We start from the raw sequence: 22,398 nt of genomic DNA, 5'->3' as shown, positions 1-22,398 counted from the left end.
AATAATTAATAGTATATAATATATCTATAATTATGTATACGCGGAATATATATAAATTGATATCATTTCATCAGAAAATTACATTCCATAAATTGATTGTGTTTTTAGTGTGTATTTATATTATATGTTATATAATGTAACTCTTATGATCATATTTTAGACAAAAATAATTCAATTCAAAATTTTCCCAAACTTCAAACATAAATTTTCACAATTTCAATCTCGTATATCTGAAGTTGTTCCCAAATAAATAAAGTCCATAAAAATACTAATATGAATTTTGGGGTAGAAATATTGTATCATATAAAATTAAAGGACGATATTGTCAATTTAATGATTTATATATGAACCATGAAGTGGTCAAAGAGTAGGGTGCCATATAGTCTTATGGAAGTGATATTTTGATTTGATGGTCTTGTCTTTCCTAGGGATGTAAAATATGAAGGTCTATGCATAGTATATTAATATATAAATTAATTAGATAACATGCAATATATAATATAAATATAAAGTATTTTGATTTTTCAAATTTTATATCTGAATTATTAGGTATTCTAGTTTCCTCCCCACCTACTTATCAAAACACATCTCAATTATCAGATGTGTGAGTTTCCTACTGAAATATTACCATCATCCAAGTAGGAACATGAAATAATAAGTAATTGGACTGTTTGATAAATAATTGAGTAACATATATTATAGTTCAGATATGAAACTTCAAAAAATTAATATACTTTTTGATATTTCACTATATATATATAAAGAAACAAGATAAGCAGATATTTCACTTTCAAAGTCAGAGGAGTACATAGTACATACTGATAGATGCACATGAGAATTATGTGGAGAGAAATAAAACAATTTCACAGTTTTTTCTTAAAGAAAAATAGGAAAATATGTAATTTATTTGGATTTTATTGAATGTATAAGTTTTAAAGGATTTATAAGAGAAATAAATTCATTGAAAACAATTTCACAGGTTTTTCTTAAAGAATCACTACTTAAAAAATGGAATTTCTTGACGATATTCGTTGGAATTTAGCTCATTGATAATGTTTTTAATCAATTTGCGATAAATAATTTTAGATCAATTTCATCGAAAAATGTATATCAAAAGTTCCTATTTTTGGTAGTGTGTTCAATCGATCACTTTCGATATATGTGGCCTCCACCATTATCTATAGTCAATCAATCGTTGTACTCATTGAAAAGTGTTAATATAATAGCTCAAGACAATTTTACCCCTTGGGTTTTGGTTCAAAAGATTGTGGACAAAGGCCTAATATTTTAAATGAAGAATAAAGAAAATCGAACTCATAATATTATTCATTGAAAGTTTAAATCGTGTGTAAGCTAATTTGATAGATTTCTCGTTCATAAAAAAAATCTTATACATTTTTATCGGATATGCAATATATTGTACTTTCTCGAGTTATATAGGCAATAATCTAAAGGCAAAACTTGAATAATATGTTTAATTTATGAGATATAAGATCTACGTATATTCTAGTCTCCTCGGATCTTACTCGTAAGATTACACTGAATATGTTATTGTTCAATTGTTGTATAAAAAGTGTTAAATATGAAATTTACTACTAAATCAATCGGTGAATAGATCACAGTTAACATAATTCTTTGATAATTCGTTGCTATTTCTTCGTCTAATAAAATAAAAGCTGGACATTTTATTCGTTACTATTTTATGTATATTTTTGTATAAAAGTGATGATATATTAAAAGTTGAGGGAAACAACATCTCAGAAATCTAGGGCAAGATCTCAAATCTAATATACTATATATTAGAGACTTCAATTCAAAGCAAACAATTTAGTATATAGTTATTTTTAGGTTTTGATTGACTTTTTTGGCTCTTCATTGTCTTTGTTGTGGGATCTTAAAGGCCCTAGAGTCAATGTATTTATTTTTTGTTGCAAATTATTTTTGTTGGAATCTCATTCATTAGAAAATTATATCGTATAAATAAGATACGTAATAAAATATATATTTTTTTACGTATAATTTGGAACAAAAGTTTTGGAATTCAAAAAAACTTCCCATCTAAAGTCCTTTATTTTTAGAACAAGTTGAATGTATAGGTATTATTTGAAAAGATGAAGCACTCAATCGAGATTTATCGGAATCAATATTACAAGCTTTTGAAAGAGAATTAAATCTTCCTAAAGTTGGTGATGATCACAATGACACTTACAATAAAGTTGATCTACATTTATTTAGTGGCAACGAAAAGGGGATTCATTAGCTCATTATTCGATACGAATAATTGAAACGTTCGGAATTCATAAAATGTGCATACTCATCTCATAGACTCATTTACATTTACTACATATTAGCATAATAATAATAAATGAGGTTGAGAAACGACTTCAAGTTACATATTCAAATTTCCAAACTTCAATTAAAATTTCAGATTCTGCCACCGACCGACGATAGGAGACAAGACATAGGGTTGTGAGACCTATGAAAGATTAATGCACACTTGTCGGACACACAAGTGGTAAAAGCTATACAATTAATCAACGACATGCATTTAACACAACATGGAATTGATGAATCCTATTCAAATGTACCAAACTAATAATAATTTTAATTATTGTCCTTTGATACCCCCTAAAGCCAACATACATATAAAAAAAGGTTTGGTGTTACGATTATATTTTTCGATTTGTTAGGTATACTACAAAAAATAATATAAATTGATAGAAAATATCATTCTGACATAATATGAAGTGGGCTAGAATGATATTTTTTTATCGATCCATATTGTTTCATTTCATAGATTATATCATTATTATTGTCCTTTTATGTCTCATAATTTGACAAAACATAACTAATTTAATTTATTTGATATCTTAATTATATCGTTATTATTGTCCTATATATGTATGCCCCCTTAATATTTTTTGACAAAAGATAATTACATTTAATTTGTTTCATATCATATCTTTTATCGTTATTATTGTCCTATGTATGCCTCCTTTATAATTTTTGACAAAAGATAATTACATTTAATTTGTTTCTTATCATATCTTATATCGTTATTATTGTCCCATGCGCCCAATCTTTGACCAAATAAACTTAATTACAAACTTATTTTATCGTATTCACGTAAAACCAAGCCAATAATTGTGTTTTCCTTACCAAGTTTAGACATTTTATCTATTACTATAAATATAAATATATAAATTAAGATATATAGCAAACAAATGAATTAGAGATGGTAATTATTACTTGCTAATTTTTTTATTTTTAAAAAATTATTACGTGCTAAATATGAACAATTATTTAGTTTTCTTATTTTTTACAAGTTCTTACAAGTAACTAGTTATTTTGAGCCCCACAAAAGAAGAAATTTCTAATGATCGTTAATACACTTTACATAAATCATAGATGGAATTAGAGAATAGTTTACGGTTTTAGCCCAATTCAATAGCTTTGATCTCTAAACTCTGTATTTATAATTCTAAAAATTGATTAAATTTATTAAAAATATATTAATTTAAAACACAATAACTTAAAAGAACTAGAAAACCAAATCCATAAGATTCAACCATATTGGGCTGCTGAATAAAACATAACTTAAGACAAAACTGAGGATGGCCAAATATATAGAAAACATCATTTTTGGTAACAATTGAGAAATAAATAAATAAAACTAAAAGGAAAAATATAATAATAATAATAATAATAATAATAATAATAATAATAATAATAATAATAATCTTATCATGGTATTAATTAATTAATGACACATCACATGGATTATTAGATACTAAAATCAACCCAACCTAACTACTTAGCATTTAGCAATGAGTAATTAAATGATTTTACCCACTTCATTTGACAAACACAACATCAAAATCTATAAAATTCATATGATGATAGATAAAACCAAAAAGGAATGATTAGATATGGTTGATGATCCACTCATAAACTCTATTTTTTAAAAATTATAATTATCTGATAATCGATACTTATTAAATCATCAAATCAACCCGATCAGCAACTTGTACGCATTATATGAACTTGTAATTAATTAACATACTTGGAAGCTCCACTAATCCAAATTAAAGTCATCACATATGACCTATTTAATGGAGCTCTCCTTACTGGTGTTTTTCCATTCACAATCGTTGAAAATATTTTTTTTAATATAATTATTCATCGAAAATTTCTTTCTGACGTGCCAAATTTTAATTTGGCATTTGTCATCTATCAACAATTTTTTAGTCGGTAATATTTATCGTGCCATATTCCTCGATGGTCAAATAAACTCTACTCCCCACCCTCTGTCCATAACATTAAAAAAAAAGAATACTATATAAATATATTATACTAGACAATAGTCATATTCATGAATAAATATATTATACTAGACAATAGTCATATTCATGAATAGAAACTTTGACTGCCATCATTTTTTATGCAGTTTGTCTAATCAAATTATTCAGCAATACCTTTGCTAATTTGTCATTATTTTCATGATTTGGACATATTATAGATAAACCAAAAAATACAAATAAAAAATCTACATGTACCATAGTAATAGGTAATGATGAAAATCTTCATAGTTACAAAGAAGAGCAAAAATTATAATATTTTTTATTGTTGTTTTTATTACTTATCTTTTATAAAATGTATAAAAATGCAATCTTTGTCAGTTGGCCTATATGCATAACATTTTTCTCTTGTACTATATAAATATTCATAGAATATAATCTAAAACCCCACATACCTTTCTATTAATTCTTCTCTTTTAACTTATTGCCCTTCTCTTTTCCTACTTAATTGGACCACTATTCCTAATAAAGCTAGAGATGCATGTGGGTGGTAAGTAATGAATATATTCGGACTTAAAATTTAAATTTTACGAATTTAACTTTCAAAATTTAATAACTGACTGATGAGCGATCAAGAAGGCTCATGGTGTGGGCTAGCGACCTCCATTGAACTTTGGAGGAATGTCCATTTAAGGTCAAGTTAAATGGCCGAATTTATATCATAATTTGTGACAATAGAGACAATGTATTTTCATGCCCCCTATTATTTATAAGTTTAGAATAAGAAATGTTTGGTAACGAATTGAATTCATCTTAGAATTATGGATCCAAAGTTTATTGTTTTTTTTAAATTTTAATATTTTTTAAACATATTTATATATTTTTTGTATTTCGGGCCAAACAATTAAACTCGTAAAATATTAATTATACATCCACCTCTATAAATGAGTTGAGCTAAGTTATTTCAATAGATGAATTATTACCAAGATACCCTTAGAAGCATATTCTTGAATGCATCCACTTGTTGTCAAGTAGGGACGGATCTAAAGTATAAGTATGAGCTTAAATAAATTTAATAATTTTTATTTAAATTTTATATTTATCTTATAAAACTTATTATTGTTACAAATTAAATAATTAAAATAAGTTATAAATTTCAAATTTTGATTACGCCGGCTTGCTATCCCTAATCTAACAACTACATAAAAGGAAATTCCCATTTCTTCTTTAAAAAGAAAAAGATGGAGAAAGGGAGAGGGACAAAAAAAAAGGTCCCAACTTTAATATTTAATAAGGTCCACATTTTTTAACAAGACTACAACTACTTATTAATGTTATATATAACATCAGTGCTGAAGTCACACACCCCCATCACCCCTATCATTGCATTTCATCTCACCCCTTCAAAAAAGCCTATTATTTATAATTATAAAAGTTTACCTTATATGGAGAAATAAATGATTTGCAATCTTGAAAATAAGTCAATTTATTAATAACTATAAAAAAAAAAAAAAAGTTTTATTGGTTAAATTTCTTTGTACTATCGATGGATATTAGTTAACCTTTGAATTTCTAATTAGATTGATCAACATCAATAAAATTGAGAGAATCATATTGTCTTATGTTTAAGTTTCAAGACAAAAATATTAGGCTACTTAGTCTTATTATTCAAAGTTGTGATGAATATATAGAGTTACTTAATACCTATATTAGCTAGTGGGATATTGTAAGTACCATATGAAATTACAAGTCGAGAAGCGCTCAAGCTTGTCTGTACCAAGTACAACTTTTAGTGTCATATGTTGTACATCATTCGGTTTTCACCCCTTCTACATCTACCTTCACGATATCTACTATATTTCGTATGTTTCAGATAATATCACATCTATCTAGTGTCTGTCGATATATAGAAAATACTCTATATTATAAGTCAAATCACACACAAATTGATCAGACACCATCTTAATTTTTTTAATTATTATTATTAATTGGCTCATCTATACCTTACTCATTAACTCCCACAATCCCACCCCCCTACAAACCAAAACAAGAACAAACAAACAAGAAACTTATAGTAAGCTCCATATATGTTCATGTATATATACTCCTCTATCTTATTTAGGTGACATATATATTATTGAAAGAGAGTAAGGAATATATAAGTGCAATGGCATCTCAAATTAGAGCTAATTATTCATTTTTCATTAGTCTAATACTAATTATTTTCTCTTTAACCATTATTAATGTTGTTGTTGCTCTAACAACAAAAGAACAAGAATTGGATCGGATCACAACACTTCCGGGACAACCTCCGGTGACGTTTTCGCAGTTTTCCGGCTATGTTTCCGTCAATGAAGGACATGGAAGAGCTTTGTTCTATTGGTTAACACAAGCTACAACTCATCCTGAGAAGAAACCTCTTGTTCTTTGGCTCAATGGAGGTTAGTACTCTAACTTTCTTTTCAATAATAAGAAATTCCGCTAAACATGTTCAAGATTTACGTATATATAAGCGGTGTTTAATTACAGAAACAATCTTTCTATCTTCGTTCAGTAGGGGTAAGGTTGGTGTACACTTCATTTCCTCATACCTCATCTTGTGAGACTATATATGTTGTTGCAAACGGAGGGAAAATTAGTTGACCAACTTTCACCATCTAGTGGAGTGTTAATCGAGGCGAAGTGAGAATTAAAATTAACTGTTTCAAGTGAACTCGATACTTTTGACCAGAGCGTGAATATATATGTGAAAGTAACTGGAAAATTACTATGGTCAATAATTTTATAAGTAGAATGAGTTCAATCGTAATTCATTAAATGTAAATTCTAGATTCGTCTGGTTACAAGAGAATTCTAGAGTTATTTTAATAACAAATAATTCGTATTTTAATATTTTATCCACAGAAAATATTGATATTTAGTCTAAACTAAATTAAAATCGAAGCAATAACTGTTTAATGATAATGAAATTATATAATATAAGTACTACACATGATACATGTACTTATAGTAAGGTTCAAGCATGAGATCGTTTGATTAAAAAACAAGTTAGATAGAAATTGTAATATAGTATGACATAACTACATGTATTAATACTTGTAAGTTACAAAAAAATTGTACCCTCTTTTATCTATTTATGTCTGTTATTTGATATTTGCTTTGGGATAGCTGATTCAAAATTTACATAAGATAATTAATGTAATTTTGATTTCGCCTCTAATCAACAATGTAAAAAAGATTCTTCTCAAATTACATAGTCATCTTGTTTTTCCACCACAAGAATACATCTAGGGGTGTTAAATATGACGGAAAGATTTGTTTGTTTGTTCAATTCGTTCAAAATTTTATGGATTAGACATAAAATAATTTTATATTCGGTTGATTTTCAGTCCGTCCGTCCAATTAAATCATTATTGATAGTGAGATAGATAAAATCCGTTAATTTGGGTTGGCAAAAAGCACTTCCCCTCTTATTGGATCTTACCAGATGAGACCCAAATTTAGTCAAAAATTTACATGCAAGTATCAGCACCGAACAAAAAAAAAAAACAAAAAAAGATATTGCATAGTTACCATTATCAAATAAAATCTTCCTCCATAATCAAACATTTTGAAAGATTTCGAATTCAAGGGCTAGGATGAAAAAAATGTTGGTTTAACGTATTTTCTTCTTTAATATATCTCCGAATTATATTTAAATTGATCGAAATTCTAATATAAATATCAGACATCGAATAAAAAATAATATTCCTTGTGCACAAGTGCTCGTGATATTCTTGTGTCCAATTTACCTCATCATATTCTTTTTATTCTTTCTTGTTCTAAGTTTATTCCTTGTTTGTATGTGTACAAAAAGCTGCATTTTTAGCTTATGCTTTTTCGTCTTTATCTCCACAATTTTATGATACAAACAAACAAAGGACATCATTCCAAATTCAACAAAAAAGTAGAACTCCTTTTTCACTATTTTGTACTTTTCTTTCCATTTTCTAGCTTTCATCCAACTTTTTTTTCACTATTTTTGTACTTTTCTTTCCATTTTCTAGCTTTCATCCAACTTTTCTTATACCTTTTATGTCACAATTTATGTGATATATTTTAAATTTTGAAAGTCAAATAATTTAATTTTGATCATTAATTTGAATATCAAATTTTTAAATAAAATTTATGTATTTGAAAACTATGTACCTCGCACAAACAAAATAAGAAACAAAAATCGTCTCTATAACATATTTGAAATTTATGATCTAAAATATATCATAACGGTGGCATATTAATACATAGATTGAAGGTGGTACTTGAACATCTTTTATCAGAAATTATTACGTAAGCCAATACTTACTTATACACTCTCAATCTGTCACATATTATTACTAAATCTTGTTAGAAAATGATTTCCCCTTAAAGAAGAATTACACCAAATAAATTCAGGATATCCAATACGAATATCGAACCTCGAAAAAAAAAAATTGTAATATGGTGACCATTTAAAAGCATCGAGTGTTAAGAAGCATGCGTATTCAGAAACTACTAATAAGAGAAATAAATAGTGATGGTCATCATGATGTTCATAGTTACACTATTGATCACATTGGTGAATTTTATGTGACCTATCATTATTAAACCACAAAGAAAAAAAGAAAAAAAAAGCCTATTTAAAAAATAAAAATAAAAAGTGAAGGGTCGTTTTCTTGTGAGTAAATAATTAATAGTTGGAATTTTTTTATTTTTTTTAAAAAAGAGAGAAGTATATAATATATAATTAATAGTAATAATAAATGATAGTAAGGGATGCGTAGGTGAATAATGAATTATGGAAGATTGTTTTATTAATGGTGGTTCCTAAAAGGTTGTGTATAGAAATCATGAAATTCATGTGTTTTCTTCATCTTCTCATCCAAATACAATGATGTTTAAATGCAATCATAAATTGTGATGGATCGGTTGAAATTTCTTTATCTAAATTAAATATTTCAAATTTAATTTTTTAGGAATGAAAAAAAGTCTCAATAGAGGCGTTGCCTAAAAAATGATCCCTACAATGTGCGAATTCAAATTTAATAGGATCTCAATACATGAGAAACTAAAGAAAAAAAAACTTATAAACGAAAAAAAAAATGACAGACAACTTCTATCGCTAAACTATAAAAACATCTTAGTTACAGTTGGTTATGGGTTGTTTTTGTAGTGTATGTGGCACTCCATTTCCATGTATGTGGAATTGTTTGACTAGATCGAAAGTAAAGTTTTTTTTAATTAAAGCTTGTAAGTTAAAAGAAAAATATGTCGTATATATTAGAACATAAATATCCATCGAAATAAACTTCTTTTTTAGCGGATTGGAAAAGGGACATTGACAATCAATTTTCTTGATTTTTCATTTGAAGTTTGTTACCTATTTTGAAACCTGACTTAATACAGATTCATAATGCATGTTAGTAACAAAGCAACAAGCCAAACTCTGATTATACATAGTTATACATGTATTATACATTAAAAGATTATATATATACTTGACATTCGTCTACTATTATTAGTTTAATCAGTTCGATGAGCGGCTATTTAAAATTATATATTATTTTATTTTTTTGGATAAATCTTCACCTCAAAGTTGAAATTATTTTTGCACTATGCAGGTCCAGGTTGTTCATCAGTAGCATATGGGGCATCAGAAGAAATTGGTCCATTTAGAATTAATAAAACTGGTTCTTCCCTCTATTTAAACAAATATTCATGGAATAAAGGTAACATTTTTTTTTTGTTCTTTTTTTTTTCACTTTTACCTATAATTTTTTTAAAAAAAAGATAATAATTACAAATGTTATAAATGCAGTGGCAAATATACTTTTCTTGGAATCTCCAGCTGGTGTTGGTTTTTCTTATACAAATACAAGCTCTGATCTTAAGGATTCTGGGGATAAAAGAACAGGTACATACCACACATTTTTTGATAATATTCATTTTTTCCTATATGTATGTCTAGTTTTATTTTAACTTATATACACAGACAGTTTAGATTAAATTACAATGATAGTGTAAAAAATTTTACATTGTCAGTATATATATATAAAGAAGGGATGTTTATATGAATAATCGATTGGATTCACTGTTTAATTTTTGTAGTCGATATACATAGGTTATTATACATAGTTATAGCTATATATACATGCATTGGACTTATATTGTATATTTACTCGCAATTTAAAAATTTGTAGATATTAAACAACAACAGTCTAATATTTTATCATTGGCATATTAACTTAGATTTTAGAGCTGTTTATTTTTTTGGCACAGCTCAGGATGCACTAATATTCCTCACAAGATGGATGTCAAGATTTCCACAGTATAAATATAGAGATTTTTATATTGCTGGAGAGAGTTACGCAGGTTTTTTATTATTTAAAAAAAGAAAAGAAAATTAGACCGTAACACTACAAAATTAATTTCATTAACATTTTCTTTGGGTTTATCAGGGCATTATGTTCCTCAATTAGCACAGGCTATTTACAATTATAACAAGAAATTATCAAATCCAATCATAAATCTCAAAGGATTCATGGTAAGTAATTCATCTAATTGTATATAAAAAAACAATTTAAGGGAAATTTGCACTTTTAGTCCCTCACATATCGATAAGTTCTAAATTTGGTCCTTGTAATTTAACAAAATTAACAAATTATTTAGTGTTAAACCATTTAATAACCTATATATGTATTATGTTAAGTTCATATTGTTTCTCCATAGTCGAGTATATATAATATATTTTGTATAAATAGTCTAAATATCACATGTTTTATATACAAAAGGATCAAAACCATTTATTTCAATCCCTACTAATAAAAATACTAATTTTCAACGAACATCCCATCGGAAATTTACTCTTTTTCTAGTAGTGAAGTTGCTTAGCCAACTATTACAAGGACCGAGATAAAAATCTACCAATGATCGAGGGATTAGAAAGTGCAATTACCCCTTACATTTTAACGAGAGGTTTTAGTATATTCTTGCCCTGAAAATAAAATCGTTTTTGATATGAACACTTATAAACGGTCCAAAGTTGATCAGACTTCTTAGTGTGAATCCTGATTAATTAGACTTATAACAAATCGATATCGAATATCGAATAAAAAATAATAATTTTTTAAATATTTTTTTGGCATACTCATGATGATTGAAATAATACACAGGTAGGAAATGCAGTTACTGATAACAAATATGATGGAATTGGCACTGTGACATATTGGTGGAGTCACTCAATGATTTCAGACAAAACATACAAAAATATAATGAATTTTTGCAATTTTACATCTGAAAATTCATCAAAAAAGTGTGATGAATCAGTGAGTTATGCAGTGAACCATGAATTTGGTCAAATTGATCAATATAGTATTTACACACCATCTTGCAAAATTGTGCAAAATGAAACAAATTATTTGAATAATAATAATGTTAGATTCAAGAACACAATTATTCATAGGAAACTCTCTGGCTATGATCCATGTACTGAGAATTATGCTGAGGAATATTTTAATAGACATGATGTGCAAAGAGCTATGCATGCTAATGTCACTGGGATTTCATACAAGTGGACTGCTTGCAGGTACTCACTTTCTCTTGTACTTTCTATATATATGTCTATGCGACTGAGACAGATTCAAGATTTTAAGTTTTTCTGAGTTCTTATTAGGGTTTGGACAAATTGTTTATATATATGTATTAGTAATTGTGTAGTTTTTTTTTTTTCTCAATGTGTATTTTGATTCATTTGTTTTGTATCTTGCTATTTAACTGTCATATTATTCTTGCAACCTTGCTCAAAAACCTTCTTTTTTGAGTTGAGGGTTTATCAAAAACAAAGTTTCTACCCCATGAAATAATGTATGTGTACCTTATGTCCTCCCAAGACCCTTAAATGTGAAATTACACATGATATGTTGTAAATATAGGGTACGAACCGAAGTTTATCATGAACCCATATAACTTAAGTGTAGATCCGCCCTTACTCGATGATAGTACAACATATATTGGTGAATGGTGATGAGATGAGTTGTTCTTGTACGGTATTAGAAAATTTTCACCTCATGAGCTAATTAACTTTTGGTGCTGAATTAGACACAATATCATCATTTATTTAACATGAAAGTAGAGTCAGATTCATCTCATTTCTTGATTTATCTAGTGTTAGTAATTCCGTGTTAGAATGTCACCCATTGGTAAAATGAGTCGTTTCGATAAATAGTATTATACAATTTTTCATCTCACGAGAGCTAACTTTTAGTGTTGAATTAGACACAATATTATTCTGCAAGCATTTATTAAAGAATTATTTATTCTCTACTTATATGATCTTGGACAATTAATTTTTGTCTTTTTTTTCCATTGAGAAAACAGTGATGTACTATTAAAGAATTGGAAGGACTCTGATGATTCAATGCTACCAATATACAAGAAACTAATGGCTGCTGGTCTTAGAATATGGATGTTCAGGTAAAACTAATCAATTTATATAGTTTTTTTTTAAAACATAGAAATGTGTTACACAATTTTTTTTAAAAAGGTCAAAATCGACCGCCAAAGATCGGTTTTTGGGCAATATCGATCAAAAAACGTTGTCAAAGAGGTGGTCATATTGTACAGACCAGTCAATAATATCAAAAACAGATCTTCAAAAGTTGATTTATTGAATTACACAATTATAAAACACATCATTTAGAGATTGACTTTTGTCTTTATCGTGATAAGATACATTTTTACCACAAAATAAAAATTATGTTTGAATTTATATGCAGTGGGGATACAGATTCAGTGGTACCAGTGACTGCCACAAGGTTCTCTCTAAGCCATCTTAATCTCAAGATTAAAACTCCATGGTATCCTTGGTATTCTGGAACTCAGGTAACATACACTCTATTTTAACTATTTTAATAAGTGGCGGAGTCAGAATTTACACTAAGGAGAGTCAAAAATATTAAGTATATAATATTTATAATTTTTTTTTTTACCTATTTACACGATCTAATTACTGATAAAGGAATGTCAATTGACACCATTTGAATAAGGATGTGGCTTCACGTCTGATTCTAGTTAACTTCAAAAGTTAGTACCAAAGGCGGATTTATAGCCTTCTGTAGGTTCAACTAAACTTATTATTTATTTTTCAAACTATTCATACATATGCGGAAATTATACACGTATCTTGAAACATCGACTTTAAGAACATGTTGGATATGATAGAAGTCATTTTTTCATGAAAATATGATTTATGAAGAAATTTATCCTTGTGTTTGATTTGAAATAAATTGTTTTTTTTTTCAATCAAGTGGAGGGGACAGTGACTTTTAATTAATATTTATGGGCAGAAGTCATCTTTCTTATATCTAGACTAGACATAATCGACCTTACTAACCAAATATTGTAAATCTTTTCAAGAAATATATTTTTTTGAAGAAGTTTTTTCATAAAAGATGACTTTGACTGGTCATAAGAAACAAACTCTAAATCTTAAACTCATCTATGATCAGTGTCAAGATTACTTTTATCATAGGAAATAAATATTAAATCTTGAATTCACCTTTGATTAAAGCCAATATTACTTATATTATACAAAACAAATTCTAAATCTTGAACTCGTTAGCGTCAAATATAACTTTTGTCATACTAAACTAAATTTAAATCTTGAATTCGCCTGATCAAAGTTTGAATACTAATATAAAAATTATATTGTAGGTTGGAGGATGGTCAGAGGTGTATGATGGACTTACATTTGCAACAATTAGAGGAGCTGGCCATGAAGTTCCATTATTTCAACCTAAAAGAGCATTTATTCTTTTCCAATCATTCTTGGCTGGCAAAGAATTACCAAAATAAATTCAGAAAATTCAATTAAGATTGCAATAATCTTGAGGAAGTTGATAGTCATAAAAAAGGCAATTTTAATATTTTATAGCTCTCATGAAAATTATGGGAGTTTTGCAAATTAGCATTAGAGTTGATTTATTTAAAATTTGTGTATTGAAACTCATGATCATTTCTCATATCTTTTTTCCATATATCTAAAATTCTCAAGGCAACTAATTTTCTATCAAGATTGCTAAACAAATCTTCGTAACTGACATTTCAAGTTTATTGTCTTTCTTTTTTTACTTATTTAGCACCTTCAACCCATACCCCTTAATCACCTCCTCCCCCCACCCCCTCCCCAATCTCACCCCTTAAATATTTTTGAGATGATAGTTTTTAGTTTATTTATCAAATACTAAAAAAATAAGGAAGAAATCCACTTATTTTCCAAGAAAATATTTCCATTCATTCCACATGTTTCTAACCATTTTTTACTTTGTTTGGATAAATGTATTGCTTTATAGTGTATCGTACTATATATTGTATTGTATCATATTGTATGTATTGTTTCGATGAATACAAAATTTGGATCGATTATATCATTTTTTGTCTTTACATAATATCATAGGTCAGTAATTTGAAGAGAAAATCCAGTATAAAAAAAAGAGGGGTGAGGGTAATGATAAAATATGATTATTAAATAATAAATAAATATAAAATGAGATTTGTCGCTATGTAATAATAAATTTAATGATATAATTTAATAAATTTTAAGTAACAATCAAAACAAATATTACATCTTTGAATTTAGAATCTCGAGATAAATTTTAAACCTTTAAATACCCTTGTGTTTAGGAGATTCACCTATATATATTCAGAAATAGTAAAAAAATATCACCTTATATATACAACTTAATTTTTTACCGAATAAATTCGAGTGAACACCTTCTCGTCCTTCTAGATCCGGCCCATACACGCATGCCCATAAAGCCATTTAATGGCAACACCTTTTTGCACAATGTGGACAAACAAAAAATGAAATAGGAAAGTTCACAAACAATTTAACAGACAACATATATTGTTAAACAAGACAACCTAACTTTCAAGAAAACCATCATATTTTCTGCCTAAAATCTGTGGACAAACATACATATAAATTACATGACTAGTAGTTTCTTATGTTAAAAAAGAACAATTTTACTATAATATGCCATATCTTAGATATCGAGGGTTAATTTGATTAATTTAAAAAGTTATTTTGAATTTACTAACTTTAAGAGGGCTTGAATTTTATTGAGTGTCAATTTTTAATAGACATGATGTTTAAAGAAGTAGGCATGATCTTATTATATTTGACTAATTTTGAAATGATATTTATTGTTATTCAAGGATAGACATCGCTTTTTTTTAAGAGTTTTTGGATCATAAAACAGGAATTCTGAATTATTTCGAATTTTTATAGACATTAATTTATGTAATTTCTTCTAAAATATATCTAACTGAATTTATTTTGACCCCAAATTTCTTGGATCCATTTGAGACTATATCTAGAAAATGATACTCATTATTTCTCAAAGACATACGCTTTTTTTCCGGAATTTCTAAGTCATGAAATAGCATTTTAGAATTATCTCGACTTTTTTTGTGTATTAGTCTATAAATCTGTTTTGAATCCATTCGAGACACCTAGTAAATGATATTCATTGTTTCTTAAGGACATATATCGTTTCTTTTTTGGAATTTCTATGTCATGGATCATATCGACTTTTGATGTGTATTAGCTCATTAATATTTTATAATAATAAGTTACTAAATTTATTTTATTTTAAATTTTGTGAATTCATTCATGACGATCTAATAAATATAGGCTAAGGTATGGAACTTTTGCATTGTGGATGGTTTCACACAATTCCAGAAAGTTAGGTATGGAATGGACTCATCACCCATTCAGTAGACTCTATTTATGTCATCCTACACTCTATTTGTCTTCATGTCAAAAAGACTATTTACCCCTATGTATTATAGGGACCATATAATAGGTAATTAAGAACATGTCTCAATAGCAATGGTTGCCAAAATCAAACTCAATAATTTATAATGAATTGGCAAAATGTCTATAATTTTGTTGTAAACTATTGTCTCATGTGTTATGTATAATTGTGTGATTCATCTTTTTATTAGGATGTGTGGAGCTTATTTACGTATTTTATTTATATAAGAAGTGTGTGAGATGAATACATATTATAAAAAAAAGGTGATCCCTTTGACATGATTTGAAGCAAATGAATGAAAATTACAGAATGATCGAACTCGCTAAGGTTCTCGTTTCATGAGATAGTCAGTCGAATCAAGGGAGATGGTTGTACATGCAAACAGTGAAGTATGGCCAATGGGAAGGCCACAATGAGGTAAGGAAATTTAATATAGCTAGAATTGATCGAGCTCGCCTACGATCCTATTGGTCTTCATGTTAAATGACTAATTTACCCTTGTGAATAGAAGTAGGGACTTCATAGAGGTAAGAACATATGACTTTATAACCATGATTGCCAAAAACAAACTCAATGGTTGGTGATGAATATTTTGATAAATTAAAACTAGAGAACCTAATAATTTAAGATAGAAAATTGTAAGTTGTTGGGAGAAAAGTAGACATCTAATGAAGGAGACTTCAAATACTAAACCAAGATGAAATGACCAATTACCCTATGATTATTTAATTGATAGGGTATGCTGCTCGACACTTTAAAAATGTTTTTATATTCATATAAGATTTTCTAAAATATATGCACTTTTAGAGGCACAACACATATTTGATGACACTTTCAAAAACATTAAATAACATAGGTCGCTGATATAAGATAATTACCAACATAAAATCTCTATGTTATAATCCTCACATAAATACCAATAATAGAGCTAGAAATTTAATGAAGAACCTGATTTTTTTTAATCTTATCTATGGTAAGGATATACAAAATAAAATATACGTTCATAATAATTAACAAATAAATTTCAATACTCTAAAAATAATAATCTAATAAATTGTTTGTATTAAATCACCCTTTGAGATGACTCCGCTCATAATAAATAAGATGTGAACCAAATAAATAATACCAAAATTAACCTTATCCTTTCAAATGGGTGGAGACCACATGACACCCAACAAATATTAATGGCTGACAGAATTAAAAGAAAAGCTTCACACTCATGGTTTCCATTTTCCAATATTAGAGTTTGGTGAATGTTGAACCAAAGTCAATAAGGAGCACTTCAAAACAAAAGGAGGGTATAATGGTAAAAGACATGATAATGTATAGAAAAAGCCCATCACTATCACAGAGAAAACATCACAACCTTAACCAAGGTAGACAACTAAATAATTGAAAATGACAAAAATACTCCCTTACGTTTGAGATAAATTAAAGTTAAGTCCCTTAAATATTTCTATGAATAGTTTTGACTTTTTGAGTTTGTCAATATTAAATATTTTTTTTTATCTCTTTCAAATATTTAACAAACTTTACATGTTAAATTTAGTGAGAATTGTAAGAAAACTAAAGATTTGATTGGAACATACATTTGGAGGTGCAATATTTGTAGTTGATGTAATTTTTGGTGTTAAAATGAAATTTATAGTGATTTTTATTTGTTGTTGATGTAATTTTTAGTATTATAATTAAAGTAACCTATGATATTTTATTGACCTAGAAAAAACATACAATAAAGTACAAAGAAGTTTTATGAAGATGCTTGAAGTCTAAAGGTTTACTTGTGGCATACATCATAGCGATTAAGGAGGTGAATGATGGAGCCAAGACCCGATTGAGGACAATGAGGAGATTCAATACACTTTTTAGTCGAAATGAGGTTGCAGCAAGGATCAAACTCTCAATCCATTTTTGTTTGTTTGTTGATGAATGAATTGACATGACATATTTTAGAAGACGTACCATATTATATGTTATTTGCAAGCACATAATACTGATCAACAAGTCACGCAATGAAGTTAACGATCGACTAGTGATTTGAAAACAAACCTTAGAGTCTAAAGACAATATGTTGAGAAGAGGTAAAACAAAGTACATGGAACAACACATAAGCCACATAAAAAAGTACAAATTGAGATACAAGTCATTTTTTTAGAAAAAAAGCCAAAAAATAGGGAGATCAATAACACATATACTCACTTTTGACCAATTTAATGGGTCAAAACTACATAAAGAAATATTTAAGACACCATTTTAAACCAAATCCTTTAAAGTAAGGGACCATTTTTGTCATTTCCTCCAACCAATAACACCTGCCATACTAATTTGAAGAAAAGAGAAAAGAAGCATCCTCTCTTTCTATCTCATGCTCTTTTTCAGCAAAATCCATGGCCTCATCACTTTCTCTCTCAAGTGAAACCCCCCCCCCACCCCCCACCCCACCCCTCAAATCCAACAAAAAGTCCACCTCATAAATTACCTTATTTTTTCTTCTATTTCTACATCTATATGACTTCTACATATTACAGAAAGCCAAAGAAATAAGAGTGAAGATGATTCAAGAAACAAGAAATTCCACCCCCACCCCCACCCCCCTAAACACCCCCCACCCCACCTCCCACAAAATCAAGAAGAGTACACACCATCAAACTCTCTCTAATGGCCCAGCTGGACCAAAAATTATGCATAGGAAGAAAAACTCCAAAAAAAAGGAAAGAAATCAAGAATGGAAAAAGGGGAGATGTCTTCAAACTCATCTAACCTAAAGACAATTTTTACCACAAATACCCTTTCTGCTACAAACCCCTCAACCCCCCATCCCCACCCCACCCCACCCCCTTTCTCTCCATCTTCATCACTGTCTTAAAAGAACAACAAACAAGAAACACAATGTTTTTGTATACTATTACTGTTTTTTTTCCTTTTTCCTTGTTTACCGGTTTATGTGGGTTTGTCTTGGTCAGAGTTTTCACAGAGAACTTTCTCACCACAATACACTCTTTATCTCTTCTCCACCCCCTACCCCTGACCCCCTCAAACCCCCCAATTGTGTCTGTCTTTTCTATTCTTTCTCTATTACCCCTTCTTTTTTCTTTCTTACCCTATTTGTGTTTGTATTATTGTTCTATCTTTTCCTTCCACACGCTTCTTTTCTCTTACTTTTCCCTCTTTTCTATCTTCTGCCGCCATACCCTTTTCTTGGTTTTGTCTATTTGCTTCAAAGATTGGTTCTTTTTGTGATTTAAGCATTTGTTTGTTTGATTTCTCTGTGATTTGATTGATATGTCTAAGAAGATGAAAAGGGTTGCTTTAGAATCATCACCTTATGTGGTGTTTGAGGAGAATAATGCTAGATTGAAGCATCAGACTCTATTGCAGGACTATCAAGTACTCTATAAGGTAAAAAAGAAATAAAAATTGGGGTTGTTTTGGCTTGTAGTTTTGAAGATCTATGCTTATTGTTGATAAAAAAATATTTTGTTGTGTGATTTTGGGGATTTTGTGTAGAGCAGTTTCCTGATTTGTCTCTGGTGGAGCTTCATGTAGTTAGATTTCTATTGGTGTTTTTATTGTTGAGGAACTATTCTTGGTTTTGATTTGTTTTGTTTCCTTCCTTTTTCAGCTTGGATTTGTTTATTCAATAGTTGTTTTATGTTGGTTCTTGTGTTTTCCTTCGTTTGGTGTATGAATTGAAGGGCTTTTGTTTATGATATAGTGAGTATTAGTAATCTGGCACAATGGAAGGAAAAGATCTACTATATATATGATATGGTTGAGAATACATTTTAGACTTTGTGCTGGTGGGAGGTAGCAAGTACCTGTGGAATTAGTTGAGTTACGTGATCTTATACTGGTGGGAGGTAGCAAGTACCCGTGGAGGTGTGCCTGAGTTGGCTCAGACACCGTGGTTGTAAAAATAAGATTGGGGCTATCCCTGGATTTGCTTATTCAGTTGTTTTATGTTGGTTCTTGTGTTTTCCTTAGCTTTGTGAATGAATTTGTTTATGATATGGCGAGTATTAGTAATTTGTCACAATGGAAAGAAAAGATCTATATAGATGATATGGTTGTGAATAAATTTTAGACTTTGTGCTGGTGGGAGGTAGGAAGTACCCGTGGAATTAGTTGAGTTACACGATACTTGTGTTGGTGGGAGGTAGCTAGTACTCAATGGAATCAGTTGAGGTGTGCGTAAGCTGGCTCAGGCACCACGGTTGTTAAAAAATGATTGGGGCTTTTCCTGGATTTGTTTATTCACCAGTTGTCTTATGTTGGTTCCTGTTTTTTCCTTAGTTTTGTTTATGAATTGAAGGACTTATGTTTAGAGTTGAGAACTTTGTCAGTTGCATGCCCATTGAGAAGCTTAAGGCCACTTGATGCTTGTTGCTATAATAATTGTGATTTAGTGAGTATTAGTGATGCGTCTTCTGGTTTTATCTTTTGAAAAAGTATCTTTCTTTTTAACTAATCTTTGTATGTGAATCCATAATAATCATACTGTGTGGTTGTGCATATTCAGTTAATTTACGTGCAACTCATTTGTTACAATTATTTACAGGGCACTAATGACACGAGGAACAAATTGGAGGACCTGAAAATGAGGAAACAAAGATTAGTTGCTGAAGTTCAGTAAGTTTTTGTTGTCGACTTGTTGGTTTTCTCTTTCTGAGTTTTGTTCAAGTCTATGGTATTTTCATTATGTATTGTAAGCTCTAAAAAAAGATCGTCTGAGGTCAACTTAGTACTGGATGTTGAGGCTAAATCGTTTGGATAATTGATTGTCGAATAGATACTATGTCTGGAGAATTTTTAACATTATATTGATGATTTAACTATGATTCATATTGCTGTTAATGTGCATCTATTGATGCCAGAGGTGGAACTTTACCCATATTTTTGCACATAGCATCGATATACATGTTAAATTACTTCGATGTCAACCAATACTAAATTTTGTACCATGGTTTTGAAAAATGCAATTGATTTAATGGCAAGTATAAAAGGTTAAATTCTGGATACTCCTCTTTCTGATGCAACTGGTTTTTGAAATGCTTGCAGAATTTTCTTTTAGTCTTACTCTAAATGCATTCCGCATATTTGCAGTTTCTTGCGCCGAAGACACAAATACCTATTGCAGATGAAGTCATCAAGTCATCCTGAACAGCAAGAACGAGCAGCCCTGCTGAACTCAGAGTTTTACTGTATAAATGGGGTGAATGATCGATTTCCCAGCAAAAAGAAGGCGAAGCAACACAAACTGCCCCCTCTTCCTGGGTTGAAACAGAAAGCGAGGATTCAAGTTGCAAAGGAAGCTTCTTCGCAGAAGACGCCTTCTGATATGCTTGTGAATCACAAGCAGGCATTACATATTGGGAAAGACGCTGTTCAGCGTAGTACAGTTTCAGGTTTGAAGCATAAATCAAGAGTGTATAGTGGTAAGGAAATGCTGCTCCGAAACGCAGCTCCAGCGTTTGATTTGAATCAGAATGACAGGTTATTCGCTGGGAATGGTTTTGTTTCGAGGAGTACCACACCTGTCTTTGATTTGAATCAGGAAACTGGTCATGTTGGGAAAGATGTTGTATTGCCTAGTCGAGCTCCAGTCATTGATTTGAATGAAATCTCGGTAAGTATCTAAACAAGAAATCCCAAGTTTGAACTTGTGTGTATAGATGCTATGACATTTCTATGGAAGTAAGTGTAGTAACTCATTGATGGTAAAATTGGATGCTTGAAATGAATGTGTTTTGAAATATAAAAATGCAACGTTCTTTTGGGACAGTTTATAAAGGAAAAGAGTATTGTATGAAATGGAACAGAGGGAGTATGTGTTATACATTTGACGAGTAATGCATTTTAACACTTTGCCTTTGGCATCTCATTTTGCAGATAGGGGAAGAGGAGCCCCAAGCAAATTTTGAACCATTGAACATTGAGGAGCCAAAGAGAGGACTAATTCTAAACATAAATGATGATCAGCACAGAGACTTGAAGTTATCGATATGCAGGAATGTGGGAGAAGGAACTTCTCATGTTGAGAAGCGGAAAATATCGTGGCAAGATCCTGTTGCTTTGAGGGTTTGATCCATCCTTCAATTTTCAATAAATACCACTTAAAACTTTCGATCTAGGGCGAGTGCTATGGAAGTTGTAGCTTATCCAAAGAGGTCTCTACTGACCCTCCAGGATTTCTCGGTTATGAAAAAAAGTGTTAACCATTAGATGTCTTGTCCCCCCTCAATATGTAGGTATGCATTTTGCCTTTCTGT

At 29.5% G+C, this 22,398-nt stretch overlaps 2 protein-coding genes and 1 non-coding gene across 3 annotated transcripts; all 3 read left to right on the top strand.

Moving 5' to 3' along the window:
- Window positions 1-4,903: 4,903 nt before the first annotated feature.
- On the top strand, window positions 4,904-5,062 carry LOC125878069 (U1 spliceosomal RNA). Its single transcript, XR_007447691.1, has one exon. It is a non-coding gene; the product is annotated as a U1 spliceosomal RNA (small nuclear RNA).
- A 1,261-nt stretch (window positions 5,063-6,323) lies between these two features.
- On the top strand, window positions 6,324-14,193 carry LOC125877209 (serine carboxypeptidase 24). The gene is made up of 9 exons (XM_049558550.1): window positions 6,324-6,739; window positions 9,935-10,042; window positions 10,132-10,227; window positions 10,593-10,685; window positions 10,772-10,857; window positions 11,486-11,898; window positions 12,690-12,785; window positions 13,088-13,193; window positions 14,025-14,193. Exons 1-9 carry the CDS (start codon window positions 6,466-6,468, stop codon window positions 14,163-14,165), a joined length of 1,413 nt encoding a protein of 470 aa, XP_049414507.1. The 5' UTR covers window positions 6,324-6,465; the 3' UTR covers window positions 14,166-14,193.
- A 4,778-nt stretch (window positions 14,194-18,971) lies between these two features.
- LOC125876943 (uncharacterized) lies at window positions 18,972-22,312 on the top strand. Its single transcript, XM_049558236.1, has 4 exons — window positions 18,972-19,528; window positions 20,688-20,758; window positions 21,233-21,755; window positions 22,019-22,312. The coding sequence occupies exons 1-4, from the start codon at window positions 19,412-19,414 to the stop codon at window positions 22,211-22,213; spliced, it is 906 nt and encodes a 301-aa protein (XP_049414193.1). The 5' UTR covers window positions 18,972-19,411; the 3' UTR covers window positions 22,214-22,312.
- Window positions 22,313-22,398: the final 86 nt, after the last annotated feature.

Source organism: Solanum stenotomum, chromosome 9 (assembly GCF_019186545.1).
Source record: "Solanum stenotomum isolate F172 chromosome 9, ASM1918654v1, whole genome shotgun sequence".
Classification (NCBI taxonomy): Eukaryota; Viridiplantae; Streptophyta; class Magnoliopsida; order Solanales; family Solanaceae; genus Solanum; species Solanum stenotomum.
The sequence above is the reverse complement of the archived record's forward strand: the minus strand, read 5'-3'. Positions and strand labels throughout refer to the sequence as shown.

What these genes read in the sequence shown, in the direction of transcription:
- LOC125877209 (XM_049558550.1), top strand. Translation starts at nt 6,466, where the DNA reads ATGGCATCTCAAATTAGAGCTAATTATTCATTTTTCATTAGTCTAATA. An exon ending in TACAAGTGGACTGCTTGCAG is followed by an intron (nt 11,899 to 12,689) that starts GTACTCACTTTC and finishes TTGAGAAAACAG; the next exon opens with TGATGTACTATTAAAGAATT. An exon ending in CTTAGAATATGGATGTTCAG is followed by an intron (nt 12,786 to 13,087) that starts GTAAAACTAATC and finishes ATTTATATGCAG; the next exon opens with TGGGGATACAGATTCAGTGG.
- LOC125876943 (XM_049558236.1), top strand. Translation starts at nt 19,412, where the DNA reads ATGTCTAAGAAGATGAAAAGGGTTGCTTTAGAATCATCACCTTATGTG. An exon ending in ACTATCAAGTACTCTATAAG is followed by an intron (nt 19,529 to 20,687) that starts GTAAAAAAGAAA and finishes AATTATTTACAG; the next exon opens with GGCACTAATGACACGAGGAA. An exon ending in TTGATTTGAATGAAATCTCG is followed by an intron (nt 21,756 to 22,018) that starts GTAAGTATCTAA and finishes CTCATTTTGCAG; the next exon opens with ATAGGGGAAGAGGAGCCCCA.